Source organism: Streptopelia decaocto (assembly GCF_964273445.1).
Source record: "Streptopelia decaocto genome assembly, chromosome: 17".
NCBI classification, from domain to species: Eukaryota; Metazoa; Chordata; class Aves; order Columbiformes; family Columbidae; genus Streptopelia; species Streptopelia decaocto.
This window is the reverse complement of record NC_138672.1, coordinates 10,778,694-10,797,207: the sequence shown is the minus strand read 5'-3', so window position 1 is coordinate 10,797,207 and position 18,514 is coordinate 10,778,694. Positions and strand designations below refer to the sequence as shown.

General features: G+C 42.8%; 1 protein-coding gene across 6 annotated transcripts in view; it reads left to right on the top strand.

The window, feature by feature from the left end:
• The window catches only part of STRBP (spermatid perinuclear RNA binding protein), a 59,322-nt gene that overhangs the window by 21,104 nt on the left and 19,704 nt on the right, over positions 1-18,514 (top strand). For 4 of the 6 annotated variants that reach the window (XR_014185592.1, XM_082067817.1, XM_082067815.1 and 1 more), the window contains exons 2-14: positions 899-1,074; positions 2,394-2,611; positions 3,065-3,230; positions 5,417-5,561; positions 10,888-10,982; positions 11,394-11,489; positions 12,209-12,320; positions 12,871-12,968; positions 13,056-13,167; positions 13,868-13,960; positions 14,822-15,021; positions 16,726-16,884; positions 18,095-18,229. Coding sequence is in view for 5 of the 6 variants with exons in the window: in XM_082067817.1 (XP_081923943.1) it covers positions 1,072-1,074; positions 2,394-2,611; positions 3,065-3,230; positions 5,417-5,561; positions 10,888-10,982; positions 11,394-11,489; positions 12,209-12,320; positions 12,871-12,968; positions 13,056-13,167; positions 13,868-13,960; positions 14,822-15,021; positions 16,726-16,884; positions 18,095-18,229 (1,632 nt within the window). In the remaining variant the exon portion in view is untranslated. The remainder of the gene's footprint in view (positions 1-898; positions 1,075-2,393; positions 2,612-3,064; positions 3,231-5,416; positions 5,562-10,887; positions 10,983-11,393; positions 11,490-12,208; positions 12,321-12,870; positions 12,969-13,055; positions 13,168-13,867; positions 13,961-14,821; positions 15,022-16,725; positions 16,885-18,094; positions 18,230-18,514) is intronic. The other 2 variants (XM_082067818.1, XM_082067816.1) reach the window with 2 other exon arrangements.

Here is an 18,514-nt window from a genome sequence, read left to right as displayed (position 1 = left end):
GTGTCAGTCTGCAGAAATTTACTGACGGGGTTTCCGGTTGCTTCAAAACATTCCTGAAAAGCTGATGCAACAATATGTGCGGTGAAAGGAAAACAGGAACTTTCTGTGAGGACCGGAGTGTCATGCTACGCGCTGAGCTTTTCCTTTCCTCTCTCACGGTACCTGTCCTGTTATTCTGCTCTTCTCCTGTCTTACCAGTGCTATTTGCAGTTCCTTGTGCTGCCAGCGCTGGGGCTTGTTTCCTAAGTTAGTACGAGATCCTGCTCCCGCAGGAGCTGTGAAAGGCTGTGTGCTGGAAAAGCAGAAAAGCAGAGCGAGGGCAGGAGAAGTGGCGGGGATGAGTTCAGCTGAACATTCTCACAAGTCTTTTGTCTTCGGTTTCTTGTAATGCACTTGTCTCTTTTTAAGTAACAACTTACAGTTATTGCCACGCGAAGTCCTGGGTTTTGTGCAGCATCTGACACATTTGGGATTGAGGGCTGCACTGGGAATTTCAACAGATAATTACTTTTTGATAATTAAATATAGCGCGTTTGATTCCTAAAGCACATGTGACATAAAAATAGACTTCTTGACCTGGTTTCATATAGAGCACATTTGAGATGTTGGATTTCCCACTTGCCTCATATCAGAACCTTAGTTTACTGGTGGCTGCCAAAGCACCCTGAGATAAGCTCTCACTGGCATGGGAAAGTCATTACATACGTGTAGGCATGTTGCAAAAGTTGCTTCCACAGTGACATCTGTGTGTCATTCAGGCAGAAATGGTTCAGTGACTGCCTCCCCATCTTGAAGCCTGCTTGCTTTAATTGGTGGTTTGACTTACTGTGCTGCATTGAACACTTACTGGCATTAACATGCTGTTTCTTCAGGTTTCAAGTTGTTTCTCTTTTTGCAGGTGAATTACAGAAAGTGACGCCCGGAGCATCTTGGCTGTATGAACTCTGGAGCTGTCAAGGGACTGAGAGGCTTATGAAGAGGTTCTGTCAGACAAAACAGGGCTTAGCAAAGACACCGAGGAGGAGGGAAAAGGAGAAAGGGAGGGAGAGAGAGCTGAAACACTGACAAACCATGGTAGGTACTGGTCATCTTTCCTAGGCTTGCGTTGAAAACATTCTCTGCTGCCAGTGTGACAAATCCAGAGGAAGGGGGTTTTCTGACCTTGCAGTAAATTACAGATGGTGCTGCACGCTTTGAGCAAAACGAATGAGGTTTGATATATTGTCAGCCTCTTAAAACTGGAGAGTTGCCTTGTGAGCCTGCATTACATGAATTATTAAATATGAATGAAGGGGATGCTCATAAGGTTTTCTAATAAAACTGGCATTAGCAAGCTGCAGCAAACACGGGTGACCTTGAACTGGCAGATTGCATAACCAAATGCTGATATTCCCCTTCCACCTCTTCCTCACAAAAGCAAATGATGATGCCTACTTGTGTGCATGTGTGTGAAAAGCTGATTGATTGTGGTTCTGTGTGTGTAGTCACATATACCTGGTGTATGTTGTTTAAATGGGGAGTCATTTCCAATCTAGCTGGTATCGGCTGCAAATTGGGAATGCCTGAGAGGTTGAATTTTTAAATCTGTGCAAGTGTGAAATGTTGTGATGGTAAGATTCTGAATATGTGTTCATGAAAAGCCAATAAACCTACCCAGTTCCTGAAAAATATCTGGAGAACAGCTGAAGTGTATTTGTGTAATTTTAAGTTCTATAAGGTTATTCCTGAGATAATGGAAATGAGAATAAATGCCATAAATTTTAAATAGAGTGTTGTAACATTTGCATAGCTGAGTGCTGCTGACAGGCTGCGTCTTTACATTTATATTAAAAGAAAAAATATCTAAGAGAAGACTTCTACGTGTTACAGAGCACAAAGGGAGGAAGAACACTTGACAAAGCAGAGTTATCAATATATTGTATTTTAAATAGTGTCGTATTTTGCTATTATTTTTGGCCTAAATAGTGATAAAGAACCGATCTTGTCAGTCCCTCTTCATTAGAAAACAAATATCTACTAATTTAGGAGTTACTAATTTGTTCCTGTTGGACTGTTTTCCTAACTGATATTTCATGAGATAAGAGATGGTGGGATGAATGAACAAGTCCAGCTTGTCGGTTTTGATGGCTGAGCTGCAGCCTCTTTCGGTGTCCATGTGGCGGAAAAGCCACAAGAGGGACCTCCGGGAAGCATTTTGCAACCTGCGAAAGTGCGCGGGATAAAACCAGACCCCGACTGATGAGTTTCTTTGACTACCTGAGTTGTCCATCTGGGTTGGAGCACCAAAGTTAGGAGAGAAATGGTGTCAGGGAGGATTCCATTCAGGCAGTGGCTTTGCTTTGATAATCCAATAACGTTGTTCTTTTTTCCCCCCGTTTCCCACTTTACAACAGAGATCTATCCGATCTTTTGCTAATGATGACCGCCATGTTATGGTGAAACATTCAACCATTTATCCATCTCCAGAGGAACTTGAAGCTGTCCAGAACATGGTATCAACAGTAGAATGTGCCCTTAAACATGTCTCTGACTGGATGGATGAAAAGAACAAGTCTACAAAATGTGAGGGTGATGTGGAAGCGAAGGAGGATGCTGCAGAAAGCAATGCCAAGTGAGTGAGTTGAGCCTCATCATCTGTTACTGTTCTGCTCGGAATGGGTTCCTTTCCTTCTCCATAGGTCATAGTGTCACTTGATTCTGTTGTGTACTGATGTTCATGGGAGGAAGGGGATATATTTGGACTTCTTGAGATGGGAGCACGTAGGGTGAGTGCAGGGAAGAGATCTGCAGATAGTGAATTTGTGCTTTTTTGAGCTCTGTGAAGCTTTGTAACTTGAGCTGGGCAACTTCTGTGTTCAGGTGAATTGCCAAGCAGTGCTTCAATTGTTTTTTTCACAGGAGATACCTGCACAAAGGGAGCGTATGCTTTTCATTTTCTGGTCGCTGATACGTCACTTTAGGACAGTCATCAGTCCCGTCTATCTCCTCACTGTGATAGGATAAGACAAATATTCTGCATGTGTGAAAATACCATTGTAATTACTCCAAATTACTTCATTTCCAGGGATCAAGGTGGTCGGACATTGTGTGGTGTTATGAGAATTGGCTTGGTTGCAAAGGGCTTGCTGATAAAAGATGATATGGATCTGGAGCTGGTTCTCATGTGCAAAGAGAAACCCACAAAGACCTTGTTATGTACAGTTAAAGACAATCTCCCAGCTCAAATTCAGGTGAGTTAATTTAGGGTGGTCCTCTAACAGTGGCTGAGCGCACTGCAAAGTGTGCTTGGGTAAAGGCTGGAATTTGTTCCAGGAAAAAGACAAGTGGTATAGATTAAAGGGTATGTGACATGTTTAGTGTGGCAACATGAAGTAACTTCACAAAATTTAACATCTTATTCCTGTGGTTGCCTAACCCCTATCTGTGATGTCAGTTCTCCTGTGACGGCAGCTCACCTTTCTGTTTGGTAACTAACCCAGCTGATTTTTGCTCTGTGGTCCAACCACTAACGTGAGCTCAGCTGCAGTCCCAGAAATCTTCCCTGCTCGAGCATGTGAGTCGGTCTGTGGTGTTGTCCCCTGTCCCCTGCCTCACCCTGAAGTTCTACATTGCAGCTGCTTTGCTTCGCTTGGGCTGTTCCTGGGTAAAGATAAATGCCTCTGTACTTCTGAAGTGAGAACAAGTCACTTTAGGTGGTTGCTCATTTTAGCTCACGTTGATCATGAGCTCATAATTATTTTTATTTATGGTGATTTAATTCTGATGTTGGCATCCAGTAGGCAGCACTTACAGCTAATATTGGTCTCCTTAGAGCAGCAAGGGATAATACCTTTCTGGCAGAGTTCTGAGTCTGAATAATCAGTCCAGCTTCCAGACTGACACGCACTGTTGCTGAGAAACGGCACCCTCAAGTATCCACTGCAAGCGCCTCTCTCCAGACTGCGGCCAAACCTGATCTGCTTTTCTCCTGATCCGCTTTTCTGCCTTGTGTTTATTTCCACATGTTTTGCCATTCTTGACAGCTGTTTGTTCTCACTGTTTGTTTGTTCACTTAAAGGGCTTGTTTTAGTGAGATAATGTTGTGCCTGCACATGTGGCCCTACCTATAGCTGAAAATGCTAAGGAACTATTGAGTAGTAAAGAGTAAATTTTACTTGTTGGAAAGGATAGGGGTGCATTGACTTGTTTGTAGTGAGGTGTGAGATAAGAAGGGATGAAAGTGATAAGAAAAGTTAGCATAGACTTCATAAAAAGAGTGACAGAACAGACATAATTACAAGATATGGAGCCTGCAATAAATCCAAGGGACAAGTAGGTAAGATCCTCTGGGGAAGCACTGCGAGGGAAGGGATCGCAGAGGAGGTGAGGTAGGAGGACTCTGTTTCATGAAACAAGCTGCAGCGATGATGGGCAGGAAGGACGGCAGGAGGTTCTGCAGACACAGCCGTACCGGAGGGACAAGGAAGGTGTGGGTGCATTGGTGCACAAAAAGACAGTTTGTAGTATTACCTACGAAAGAAATATAAGCAAGAAAAAAATTACGGAAAACAATTTAAGAAACGCTGGATTTACTGGTGTGCTGTCTAGAGAGAAAGTGGGTGACAGTCAGGTCTTGCATCCAGTTTCAAGTGCTGTGTAGAAAGGGAGTGAGAGAGGTGGATGGACAAACTGGAGAAAAACAGACAAATGAGAATGAGCACCTAGAAAACCATGTAATTAAAATAATCTAGTTTGGAAAAAGGCAAGACCGAATGGAAGTGTATGCTTTAAGGCGTTAATGGTTATTTTTAAATTTGAACTGTAGCAAAGGGCAAGCTCGTTGCAAAATAGGTCATATAGATGACATACGTGGCTAAGAATCAGAATAGACTGTTTGGAGAGGTGGTGACATCTCTGTTGCTACGGCATCTGAAGAATAAGTTGGGGTTGGTAAGAGATGGCCAAGGTATATTGGGTGATAATTCATGGCAGGTAGAGGGGCCACGTGAGCCGGTGCAGCTCCTGCGCTGGCACCCGTCCTCCCTTTGCAGTGATGGTTACGGCTGTGCCGGTCATTGTGCACACGAAGGCTGTCACGTTTAGATGCAGCATTACTGCAGAGGTGTGTACTAAAACAACCTGCTGGTGGTATTTCACACAGTAGCAGCTAGGAAGTAGCAGCTTCTGTCTTTATTAAAAAAAAAAAGAAGTGATAATGTAGTGGGATTACTTGGTATTCTCATTAAATTTGCTGCAGACCTTTCTTCTTAAGCATGTTACTGGGGTTTTTCTGTTTGTTTTTAATGAGGGAGGCAAGGCCTTAATTGTTGTTGCAATGTCCTGTAGGCTTCTCATTAGTTAAAAGGCATATGCACATAGATTCTGCAGTTTTTCAGTTGATTGGAAGGTTCTTGAAATCTTTATTGGTGACTTTCAGAAACTTACAGAAGAGAAGTATCTCGTGGAGGAGCATGTAAATGAGGCAGCTATTATTATTCGTAACACAAAGGAGCCCAAGCTAACTTTGAAGGTGATCCTTACATCCCCTCTCATTCGAGATGAAGCAGAGAAGAAGGAAGGAGGTACACAGAGCGTTTTAACTTGTTTTTAAGACTGTTCTATCTAAATGCCCTGACTGTGCAGCACAGGGTTAATTGGGAAGTAGGTTTTTAATTGTGCATCCTGTACTAACTAGACTGGCTATTGCCAAATTTTGTGCCTTAAAAAGACGACAGTCACTTGGTTTTCCTGTAAATACGCAGATTTCATTTGCAAGCAGTATTGCTATAGTGTTAACTTTGACATACAATTAGATCTTAGTTCTTTCTTTCAGACTTGCTAATTAATTCTTGAGCACCCCAGCGCTGCACAGTCTTGTTATCAAATTAAGTCAGTCAAGTGGGATTGGTTTGTAGTATCTTGAAAAACTCATAAAATTGTTTCTCATAAAAAAAAAAAAAAGACACAAAACTCTCCTGCAAAGCTCGCAAGTATGTTGTCCTGGCCCTCAATTTTGATTAAGTGATGATACATATGTGTATGTTTCTATCTTTAAGAATTTCCTAACTGGGATACAACTGAAGTTACAGTGCCTACAATACAGCACTTCTGCTTCTGAATTGAACATTGTACCTCATGTCCTTAGAGCAAAATAGATATAGAAAACTGTAACTTAGTTTCTTTCTGTTCCTTCTCCCTAACTGCGCGATGTCCATATAGTTACATGCCCCTTGTTAAAGGAGTGTTGACTGGTAGTACCAATGAGGTTGGATATGAACCAAGAGAAACAGAGAAGAGCAAACGTAGCCATACTTTATTTTTAAAATCTTGACAGTAATTTCTGCTTCTGCTCCCCAAACCTGTCCCTAGAAACTTTGCCACTGGATGGTGTCAGACCTTTGACCAACTGGCCACTCTCTGTCATGACAACGAGGCAGCCGGGCCCGAGTGGGCGAGGGAACTCCCTGCCGCTCTCCTCCCATTTCTAGACTCGCCACAAGCCCTTTGCTTCCTCCCTTCCCCGAAATCCCGACCCATGGGAAATGTTGGTCAGCTTCTCGCTGGTTTGCTGGGGGCGATGGCTGGACGGATCCCTTCTCAAATGACCTGGAACCCTTTGGCAGCACTTAGATGCAGAAAAATCTTACAACACAGATGAATGGCAAAGATTCCCTTATTGCAATGTCTGTTTATTCTCAAATTAGTAACCATGCTCTTTTGCAAGACCGCTAAAAATAAATTGTGTATTACTTGAGTTGTTCTTCAGCTCCCCATAAGATGCTGAGATCAGCCCTGTAGTTGTTGCAGCTGATACAATTTTGTGACAAAGAGCACAAAGTGCAGAACAAATGTGAAGGATTTGTAAGAGTCTCACAAGGGGATACAGTTCTGCACAAAGGCTTCCGTCCAAGTATTTTCTTGCAAAAAGTGATCCCATTGTGGCAGTAAACTGTAGAGACTCCTAAATTAATCTTAAACTGAATGCAGATTGGAAATTTTATGATTTCCTATATTTAAAACGTAGGTGTTCTATTTTGTTTCCAGTACCTTAAAATATTTTTCAAAGTTCTTTACTGATTTTTTTCAAACTTAAAATGGTTTTAGTACCCCTCTTAGAGTGGTGTTACACTGTCACTGCTGTGCAGCTGATGAGGATAGTTAACAGGGTAATGGATCTTGGATTAAAGCCCAAGTTCTTTGACGTTGATTCATCAACAAGTGAACAGAGACACTTATCATAGTCCTTTTCAAAGGTGTGTGAAACACTGTGCAGGTGTCACTAAGTCAATTGAAAGGGGAGGGGATACTTTTTTCTCATAATATTTCCAACCATATTTAGGTCACTTTCACTCAGATTCAGACCAAAAAAAGTTTCATATCTAATACCAAGGAAACATACTCGGAGAAACTGTCCAGTGAAAATACCTTGATCTCCAAGAAAGTCCTGCTATGTTTTTTTAGTACCCCCGACTAATGCAAACAAATGTAAATACACTGTCTGTGCAGTTTTAAAAACTGTTTTGCGTTATTCCATACAAGCTTTTGAATGAAGGAGCTTAAACTGCTCGTCGACTTGCCTTTTATCTCCCACGTAAGATGGGCCGTTGGGTTCCAGGTGCCGCTCCGGGAGCGGAGCCCACGGGCAGCTGACCAAGATTTCGCGCTGGGTGGGATGGGCACTAATCTCTCCTCTAACCAAGGCGGCGAGGCCGGGGCCTCGGGGTCCCCGTTGTTCTGTAGGAATGCTGTGTGTGCCTTCATGCCCTGATGTCAGAATGCATCGAAAAACATTCCTGGATTTCTCTTCAGTCCCCACCTCTTTGGAAAAGTGTTCATGTTTAAGATGTGGTGTTTGTCCTATTTGTTTTTGCTGCTTGTTAGCAAAAATAAATAGTGGACCAGTGTGTGTGTGCATTTTGGTGTTTCTCACAAATGGCTATCCATAAAGCTCTGCTTTCTCCTGTCGAGAAGTCAAGCATCTAAAACTGCTGCATTTTGCAACTGTTTAAAATGTAAACTTCTTAAGAAACTGAATTTTTAGTCATAGCATCAAATATAAATTGGGCTTTCCAGACCAGAACCTCATAGCTTGCCAATCAGCTGTTGTTACTGAGTGTACGGTAACAACAAGCTTGTTTAGTAATACTCAAGTTCATTTAGCAGAGCGGGGCTGAGCTGAGCCGTGCTCTGGAGCAGCTCCGGCACAGCCAGGCTGCGGTGCCGCTGCTGCGCCCGCGCGGCCGGACGCGCCCCAGGGGCCGCCAGCCAGAGGTGGTTGGCTCTGCCTCTGCGGAGCAGGCAGCGCTCCTCGTGGGCTCCAGTGAGAGGAGCTGCAGCCGCTGTGCCGAGAGAACAAACACAGCACGTGGGGAGAGAATTGCCGAAGGATTGGTTCTGTGTTGCACACAGTGAGCTAATGTCAGGGCTTTATTAGTAACTTGTTATTAAACTCCTTGTTCAAAGCACAAGGGAAAAAAGGAAAGCTTTGCAATCACATTTAAAACTTTTGATTTGGTCTCACTTTCCTGACTGGCAGAGCATGAAGAAACATGCCATTTTCCCGGGGGTGTCGGAAGGGAGCCTGCCGCAAGCCGCTCGCCCTCTCCACTGCCTGTTCTCTTCATCTTTCTGTTTAATAGAATCTTGCACCCAAAAGCTGGCTGACTGCAACATCTGCGAAAGGTGCTCAGGCCACTAGGACTGAATTTGCAATTGGCAAAATTCTCCAAGATGTTTGTAATTTACATCTTTGGAAATAGCCTTAATCCGGTAGGAAAAAGTAAGATTCTAACTTGTTGAAAACACAAATTATGAGAATAGAAAAGCCTTTTCATTCACCTGAATGACAGATGATGCATATTCTATTCATGTTGTGTAGTTGAAAGGAAAAATTACTTTGTCAATGGCTGCACCACACTTTAGCAAGGCCTTGTACAATGCTGACTAAAAGTCCCTCGGCATTTCGAGTCCCAGTTCACTGCAATAAACTAAAGATTTTGCAATCAGTCACCTTTGCCATTTCTAATGTTTTAAAATAAGATTCTGATCATTCATTGACTAGTTGTTTTATACAATACACGAGCTTTAAGCAGATGTTTATATTGTCCACATTAAAGTTTTCTTACAGAACTATACAGATGTTCATTTAGTAACTGTGTGCTGCAAAACATTACTCCTGAAAATAATGAAACTGCAAAGGAAATTTAGAAGCAAGTTTTGTGTTCCAGAGTGACCTTTTCTGCTCATAGAAATCCAACATTGCAGCTTGTATTTGGAAAACAGGCAAGAGGAGTGATTAATCCCAATATTGTAATATTGTCGATGAGGGCAATAAGAAACAATGCAAATATCTGCTGTGAAGTTCACTGGGGTTAGAAAATAAGCTTATAGCACTGAAGTCACCCGCTGCCAGCAGGGGCCAACGCAACTGGGGGCTGTCAGACAAGTTACCTGCTTTTCTGCAGGTTTACACTGTAGCTTGGATTGGGGCTTTGGCTTTGGGCTCTTTTATCCATCATAACGTAATGTGCTTTTGCCAGAGTGACCTTCCCGCTGAATGGCACAGGAGGTGAAGTGAGTTTAAAGATGCAATTGCACCTGCAACCAATGCAATCCAAAGAAACCTATGAAAAGTACTTTGAGGTGTTACTAATAAACTGTACTACAAACCGATGGTACTTTTTTCTCCTAACTTGTCCTCATATTTTAAATGTCTTGCTGGATTTTGCTTATCTAGCATAGTCTTAAATTTGGAATGGATATTTCATCCAGACCTGCATAGGCATCTCAAGACCTGGAGAACTGATTGCTATGAATAATGAAAAGACTGTACTTCCCAGTTATTTATTTTGAAATAAAGGGTAATTGTGCATGGAAAGGAGAGTGTATTCAGGGTTTTAGTTGAGCCAATTTGTTCTTTGCATGTCAGCCAAAAACTAAAATATTTTTAACCTGATTTCACGGATATGCAAAATCTGTCACTTGTGCAGAGTTTCCAGAGAATCTGGGTGCTAATCACTCCTTATGACAGAAATAAAATCAGGAAAGAAAGGAGTGATGCATAATGTCCCTCAATGCAGACCCGGATGTGACTGCTAAAAGCAGTTTGTTGCACGCTGGATAAAAAAAGAGAAAGGGAGAAATAAACCATTGTAAACCTCCTCAGAAGATATCGGTGTCTTGTCTCTCAAATCCTTTGAATTTCCTCTGATTTCGGTTGCTGTTGGGAAGAGATTTTTACAGGAGGGGGCAACTCTCTAATGCATTAATAATCCGGACGCTACCAAACTTCTTTAGATGAAAGATTAATCAAACTGTAAATTTTCGTACTAGAATTTAATTGTATATTTATTTCATTGAATTATATTGGCTAGTACTGTTCATGCACTAATGCTTCAAATATATTCAGTGTTCTTTGGAATTCTCAGCAATTGCATGGGCATAACTTCACTTTCTACCTATTACAGATTCTTTTCTTTATACCACCCAAAATATGTCAGTGTCATGAAGAGCAGCTTGTCTCTGAAATTCCCTGCCACTTTTGTGGAATAAAATTCACAAAGAAGGGAAAGAAGAGGAAAAAAGAAGCCCAATACAGCCCAACAAAACTAAGTGCTATATAGCTATTTTCTGCCCTGAAATGTGTTCTGCATTTTTAATAAGATCCCAGATTGTCTGTAGCAGTGGCCATCTTTATTGTTACTATTATTTTACAAGGAGTGAATGCCTTTGCTTCTGTTGCACATGTGCACATTTACTACTTTTAATGGCTTGTTTAAATTAAATAACACAGTGCACTTAAATTCTGGGAGTCTTATTATCTCATTGAGATGCTGCCGCTCTTTTTGTATTGTGACAGAAACCCCTTGGTCAAATTGTATCTGTCTCTTTTTATCCCATTTTTACCAGTAGATAATGTTGCGATGAAAGATCCTCCGGACTTATTGGACAGGCAGAAATGCCTGGAGGCCTTGGCGTCTCTGCGGCACGCCAAATGGTTTCAGGTTGGCTCTTTGTTCTTACCTTGTTGTTATTGTAGCCTTACGAGGTTTAATTTGAGACAGTTTTAATTTTAATGCCTCTTTAATTTCTGACTAGTCCCTAGTAGAGCGAAGGTCTAGAACTCGGAATGCAGTGCTGTACTGTACCAGGGCAGACGTGACAGGGAGACAGCCAACTGGTCTAGAGTTGTCATGAGGCTACAAAAGCAAACTTGACATTTTGCTTCCTTTTTCTTATGTCTCTCTGAATTGAAGTATTTAATGTAACTGCATTTATTTTGCATGAAGCTGATGAAGTATTAAGTAATAATTTTTTTAAAAAAATCTATCCCAGAACTCTGTGCATTTAAAAAGAAAAGCAAAATTGAAAGCCAGGTTTTTGCAGGTGTATTGGAATCATTTTGTTTGTTTTAGGCCAGGGCAAATGGACTAAAATCATGTGTAATTGTCCTTCGTATTCTGCGGGATTTGTGCAACAGAGTCCCCACATGGGCGCCCCTGAAAGGCTGGGTAAGTACGGCAAGAGTTGAAAGCCACAAGGTCAGGTCTGGGATCTCCTGCGAACTGTAGTGGTGTCTGGATTGGAGCACACAGCGCGTTGTGTGGAACTCCTCTTTAACCCCACTGCCTTTTGCTCACCTCTGTTACCTGAGCAGAAAGTGCGTACAGGGAGGAAAGAGAATGCGAGTACTCGTTCACTCTGTAGGAGGTACAGATACCATGGAAGGAGGCACAATGTTGTGGGGCCTTGGACATCCTTGTGGATTTGCATAGAATCCCACACGTTGTTTCCAAGTGTAGCTTTTCCAAACCATCCTGCTGCCATGGCAGTGCTGCTCCTGCCAGAGGTGCCATTTCACCCTAGCGGCTTTGGAGAGGGCCAGACACCGCAGAACCCGAGAGGAACAGCCCGGAGCTCACGGGAGGCAGTGTTTGCTCTCATGTGGAGCTGAGCACCCTGGGAGAGGAGGAGAACATTTGCCTGAGTTGGCTTTAGAAGGCTTCTCCTTTTAGATCTCCTGGGCAGTTAATGGAGAGCAGTTGGTTTCCTCAAAAGGGAACAAATCCATGTGCCATGAATTGCCCTGGGATGGATGTCTCTGTCAGAGCCGTAGTGGATTCCAACTGAAGCAAGCTGACGGGAGTGTTCTTCCCCTCTACCCCTCTGTATTTAACTGCAGTTACAGTTACCCTTGTGTCCATACTAATTGCAATTTAATGTCTTCTAGCCACTCGAGCTTCTATGTGAAAAATCTATAGGTACTTGTAACAGACCTTTGGGCGCTGGGGAAGCATTGCGACGAGTGATGGAGTGTTTGGCATCTGGAATTCTCCTTCCTGGTAAGGGGCCAAATTAACCTCAGGGACACAAAAGATTGATCAGGCAGCCTTAACGTTTTGCTGCTGCTGAATGATGAGATGAAAAAATGCCTGCCTTGAACTCCTAACCTGCACTGGAGCAAAATGAATGGTTTCTTGTTTAGAATTTTTAAAAAAGGAAGTTGCAGAGTTGTAACTGTTTGAATGAGTACTTCCAATGCAGTAGAAGTTAATGGGGAATGCTAGGTTTGTGTATAAATTAACCCCATCTCATTAAGTGGTTGCAAACGAATAAACCTAACAATGATCTGCTTTCTACAGATTTACCGAAATCTACTTTTCTATCTGAAATTTTTGTTTTATTAAAGCTACTGCTTTTAGTTGACACTCTTGTACACGTGCAGTGCTAACCCTGGTAAGTTCTGTGGCCTTGGGGTTAGCTTGCCTTGTCCGGTGTTCGAATCCTGTACCGCCGAAGAGCGAGACGGGCTGTTGCAGTATCCGTCAGTCCCCATTTTCACATTGCTTCTTGTTTACTCTGAACAATCTGCTTTGCCTTTTTCCCTCCTAGGAGGCCCTGGTCTGCACGACCCCTGTGAGCGGGAGCCAACAGATGCTTTGTCCTATATGACAGTTCAGCAAAAAGAAGCCATTACGCACAGTGCACAGGTAGAAAACGTGTCCTGCCGAGCAGCCGGGGGCTCTACCAGCAACGAGTGCTCTGGTGTAACTTAGGTTTCTACTGTCACCTTCTAGCACGCCCTCAGATTATCAGCCTTTGGCCAGATCTATAAGATCTTGGAAATGGATCCCCTCCCATCAAATAAATCATTTCAGAAATATTCCTGGTCAGTAACTGACAAAGAAGGTAGGTGGTTTTTGCTCCAAAAATCACTAATTGGGCAATAAATTAGGGGCTAGTTTAGAATGGGTGAAATTCCTAAGCTATACGCTGTGACTGCAAGGTAAAGGCTTTTCTTTGTGTTAAATGTGGGGTTTTGTAAAAATATTTCATTGTTAGCAGAGAATCTGGCAGTTCTGTTCTCTTAGAAGCAGCAGCAGAGGGGCAGCAGCCAGGGAGAGGACAGCCGGTGATTTCTTTAGGCACAAGGCAGTGGGGTCTGAAGAGTAAAAGTAGTGTTTATAATTCTTATGCTGGGGAAGGAGAGACTTTAAACTGGTCAAAAAGCAAATGATAAGTGTCCATGATAAGAATTACTCAAGAGTTCTTCCTAGAAAACAATATATAATGAAAATAAACTTCCATAGGTTTTTCTGTAAAAACAATACTATTACAGTCCTTTACTTGGACTAAATGTAAAAAACAACACTGCAGAATTACACTGCTTATATCACACATTATGTTGGAAACAGGTATCAGGCATGGCATGGTACAGTGAGTAATAAACCAATATTGGCTTATGGGTAACGATAAGAAAGCTTTGACTGATGGTCGAGTTCTTCTCATTATAAACGTGCAAGGAACAGTATGGGAAGGAACAGACTCCTGCTATGGAATTTTGTTTTTCTAATAGCATATCCATATTACAAGGAAATTTATACCCTAGGTACAGGTTCATCTGCTCTTAAGAGACCATTTGAAGATAGTGTTGGGGACGATAAAGATCCAAATAAAAAGATGAAGCGTAATCTGAGGAAAAGTAAGTGTGACACCTCTCCCCTCTGTTCTCAAAGATCTGTTGTGCAGCGGGAGCTGGTTTAAAAGCTTCTCCGTGTTGCTGTGGAATAGCATGTGAAAAAGTCTTTGGCACGAAAACTGTCATCTCTATTACCCCACATTCAGAATGTCCAACACCTTTCTTATTGTGAATTTTCCCTGATGTGTTGTACTAACTGAATGATTTCATTTTTAAATGGGACTCCCCATCAAGCTACAGCAAAATTTAGTTGCCCAAGCAGCTGAGGTATTGTATTGATAATGTCCCTGTAGGTTGGGTTTTTTCACTGCAGTGACTTTGCTGCATGAAGATTTGCATTCTTGCATTCTTCCCCCTCTTGAGCTGGTTGTTGGTCTCTCAAGACCTCTCACAAGAAAAAGAAAATGCTTAATCTACAAAACGTCAACACTGCGTATGTGCACAGCCTGCAAGTCTCCCAGCACTGCTGGCAGCCGGGCGGTTCTGGGGCTATTTGCATTGTGCTACTTCGCTGCCAGTTCTGGATCTGGTTCCTCTCTACCTATAAAATTTGTTACTCCTTTTATAGCAGCCAGGAAGAATATAGCTAGCTGCAAAAGAATCGTGTTAACAATATGAAAAAATGGGTAATTATAGTTGTTACCCAAAGTAGAATGAAATGGCTTATTAAAGACGTACCAGTGTTAGGGCTATACTCAACCTCCGAGAGGCGGAGGCGTTGTTTTGCTCCTTTATACAGACAGAAGGCACTGAAATGCAAATTGTTTGTTTTTCTGTTCATCTTGTTTTCTTAATTTTCCTTTTTTTTTCTCTTTTTTTCCCTCTCTCCTTCCCCCACCCCTCTTTTCTACTGTCTAATACTAGTACTAGATAGTAAAGCAATAGATCTCATGAATGCTCTGATGAGGCTCAACCAAATCAGGCCAGGGCTTCAGTATAAGCTGCTGTCGCAGTCTGGTCCGGTCCACGCCCCAGTCTTCACAATGTCTGTAGATGTTGATGGTACGACGTATGAAGCATCAGGACCTTCTAAGAAAACAGCCAAGCTCCATGTAGCAGTGAAGGTAAGATGGCCTGAAGTGACCTGTTAACCCCAGATCTTGGAACAGTGTGTGAATTATGGTTGCAACTAGTGATACACAACCTCAGAATTTAAAAAACGTGTACTCTGAACACAGCTGGGCACGGCTCAAAGAGCATCCCTGGTTGTATACCAGCAGAGGAGAGAGACAATGTGCAAATGTGGAGGAACAATGTCCCAGGGCTCTGCAGGTCAGCTCCTGTGACAATGGATTGAATGTGGTGCTTATGTTCTGGGCTCAGGGGTTCAGTTTTGTTCTGTTCTACTCCTTCCTCCTTTTGGTTTAAAAACGGCATATTGGTGGCTCCCCTGTTCTCCTTTTCATTCGCTGTGTCCATCTCTGGGTTGTGAGCTCCTGGAAACATGGAATTGTTTCCTGTCTTCAGTGTCTGAAGAGCACCTTTGCGCACCGGGGGAAACAGTGCATGGAACTGATTGGTCTCCAGTCGGTGTTGCAGTAGGGACTGGCATCATTCCGGTACTAGTTAACCTGCGCCTGCTTCTTGTAGGTGCTCTACATGACCGAGCTCAGGTCTGTAACACAGTGATAGACTGCAATGCCCAACATGAGCATCCGTGTTGTATTGCATGAGGCCAGTTCAGACTGCTAAAGCAGAACAAGCCTGCTGGGTTTCTCGGAAGAAATGGAAGTTTCCTGCAGAAGATTTATATGGAAGAGAACCTCTTTTAATAGAACTGCACTTCTGATAGAAACAAGCCCATCTGTCATTCTGTGCTTCATTTTGTTTTGAACAAGAATTTCCTTTTTAGAAGCTTCATCTGGCAACTTTCTGCTTTCCTTTGATTTCAGTTTTGAAAATCCCATTGTCCCATGTGCTTTCAAGTTCAAAGTGTACAGAAGTATCTAAGGGAATGTGTTATTCCTCCAGGAAAAGTAGCTCTCTGCATGTGTGTCCTTCCAGACCTTCTGCCTCATTCTTTTATTTTGCCTCCCTCCCTGCAGTCTTTTAAAAAAGTCATAGAAAACTTGTCCTGAAAAGCTGTGACTCCTCTGCCCTTGAACTTCTCTGCATCAGCCAGATCCATGCTGCTGTGTACCCAGCTCTGTTTTCTCTAATTTTACACATACACAAATTTTGGGCTACACTTCAAAACATCCCTGATTCAAGCCAAGAGGAAATAGATGGTGTGGTAGAGACTGCCTTCCCGTGCCTGCCCCTGTTCTTTTTCCTAGCAGGTCTGGGTCCTGCTTTCCCAGACCTACAAGATGGAATAATGTGCCCACTTCTGTTTCTATATCTGACCTTTTTAAAGTTTAGAAAATGAAAATGCAGCCACATGTCCTACGATTGTGTGGGAGCTGAGCTCAGGGTTACTTCCGAGCTTCTCAATTTGATGTTGGAACATAGTGATTTTTGAAAACTTTGTTCTTGGGGAGTTTCAGGTTCTTTCCAGACTCTTTTGGCTCTGTGTGAAGAATGGTGCTCATGAGTCATTGCTGTCTTTGAGACCAGATTTTCTGTTTGTGTTAATTTCAGTTTTGGAAGCCTGGAACTATTTTCCCCATTGCTATTATGTTTTTCTCCATTTTAACACAGGCAGAAACATATTTCTAAGCAATCTGCCTTTATTAGGTGTATAGCGTTGTTCTGTGTTGTGATCAGCTTTGTATTTGTTTCTGTACCGCTGCCTGTCTTACAGTTCATTTCATGTGGTTTTGTTGTAGGTTTTACAGGCCATGGGGTATCCAACTGGTTTTGATGCAGATGTGGAGTGTGTGAGTTCTGATGAAAAATCAGATACTGAAGGTAAAAATGAAACAACGTCTTCAATCTCAAGCAATAATACTGGAAATTCCACAGCTGACACCTCTGCTACCCTAGAGGTGAGTATTGCATTAAAAAGTAGAAGTGATGGAGAGATGTGGGGTTTGTGTTTGTATTTGGTGGGGGCTCGAGGGGGGCTGAGGTTTGGGGGGGTTGTTTGGTTGGTTGGTTTTGGCTTTTTCTCCCAGAAGAGGATGGCGTTTATAGCAAGGGTGGTGGATGAGGAATGAAGAGATAGTTTCCAGTTTCAGATCTGCCATAGACTTTGTGTCCCTGTGGACAAATAACTGATCCTGGTGCCTCCTTTCCTGAGGTTTCAGGTGGAGCAGCCATCTCGTCCTCTTAAGACCGTCAACTCTTTGAGATGGGTGTTGTCTCTTGTAGTCAGCTTATGTACGTCATTATGACTGGGACAGCTTTTTAAAATCACCAAGATACTCCCAAGGTGCATGACTCCAGTTTTCCATGTTTGCACTTTTGACACACTTTACTTTCCAAGGGCAGGTCCTGGTACCAGGACTCCAGATCTTTATCCAAAATAAGATGTTGCTTTTGAAAACTTTGGTTTGATCCCTTCATGATCTTTTTCTTCACTAGTGAGAAGTCATTTGTAGCTGTAGCTGAATGCACTCTGATGCAGGCTGATTGCTGGTCTGCTGAGATCTCAGCTTTACCTTCCTCGCATCCCAAACAGTTACAGATATTTCTGCTGAAACATGTGACCTGGGATGTGAGACTCCTTCAGTCAGCTCAGGAGTGCCAGGACATAATTAGATCGAGCAGATGTGTGCAAGGTTGGGAAGGCTAATCTCTCAGCGATAAAGCCTTCGATTTCAAGGAACTTGACACCATGGCTTCAGTTTTGGATACCCTCAGGGCTTAAATTCCACGTGCAGTTGGTGTCGTGTTCAGTGCTGTGCAGATGCTGTGCCAGGCCATCAGGACAGCAGCTCTCACCAATAGAAATAAAGACTTCTTTTACAGTATTGTTTGTCCCGCTGCTGTATTTTAGCGAAGCGACTTCCCATCTGGTGTTCTAGCACAGCATGTTGTACTGAAGCCAAGGCAGCGTTACCTTTGCTGCAGGTCTGTTCTGGGAAGCCTTGCACGTTGTGGGAGGAACAAGCTATTGCAGAGGCTTGACACGCTGATCATGCTGCTGTCTCTCAGTGGCTGCCCATGTGGCACTATATGCCACAATGCTGTAGATGTTTGTCTGCATTTTGAAGAGAAGGCGGCTCTAAAGCAACACTGTAAATGTCTCTCCAGGTAAGAACTCAGGGTCCTATACTCACAGCAAGTGGCAAAAACCCAGTGATGGAGCTCAATGAAAAACGAAGAGGTCTGAAGTATGAGCTCATCTCTGAGACAGGTGGAAGCCATGACAAGCGCTTTGTGATGGAGGTGAGTGCAACAGGGTTATGGAGTCATTGGTAGGTGGTTTTATTAACAGTGCTTCTGTCTTTGGAGTTGCTTGCTGCTACGGTCCAGATTTTTTGTTTTGCTTTTTGCAATGCACATATCTGGTAGCAATGGTTTCAGGTTTTTGTATCTCTCATCGCTGTTGTGGTGATTACACCAGGGAAAGGAATGTCTTTTATGCTTTAGGAAGATACAGTAAGAATTAGAACTAGATTCTGACAGCTCCAAACTACATCATGTCCTGACATGAGGAGGAGGAGGGAAGTA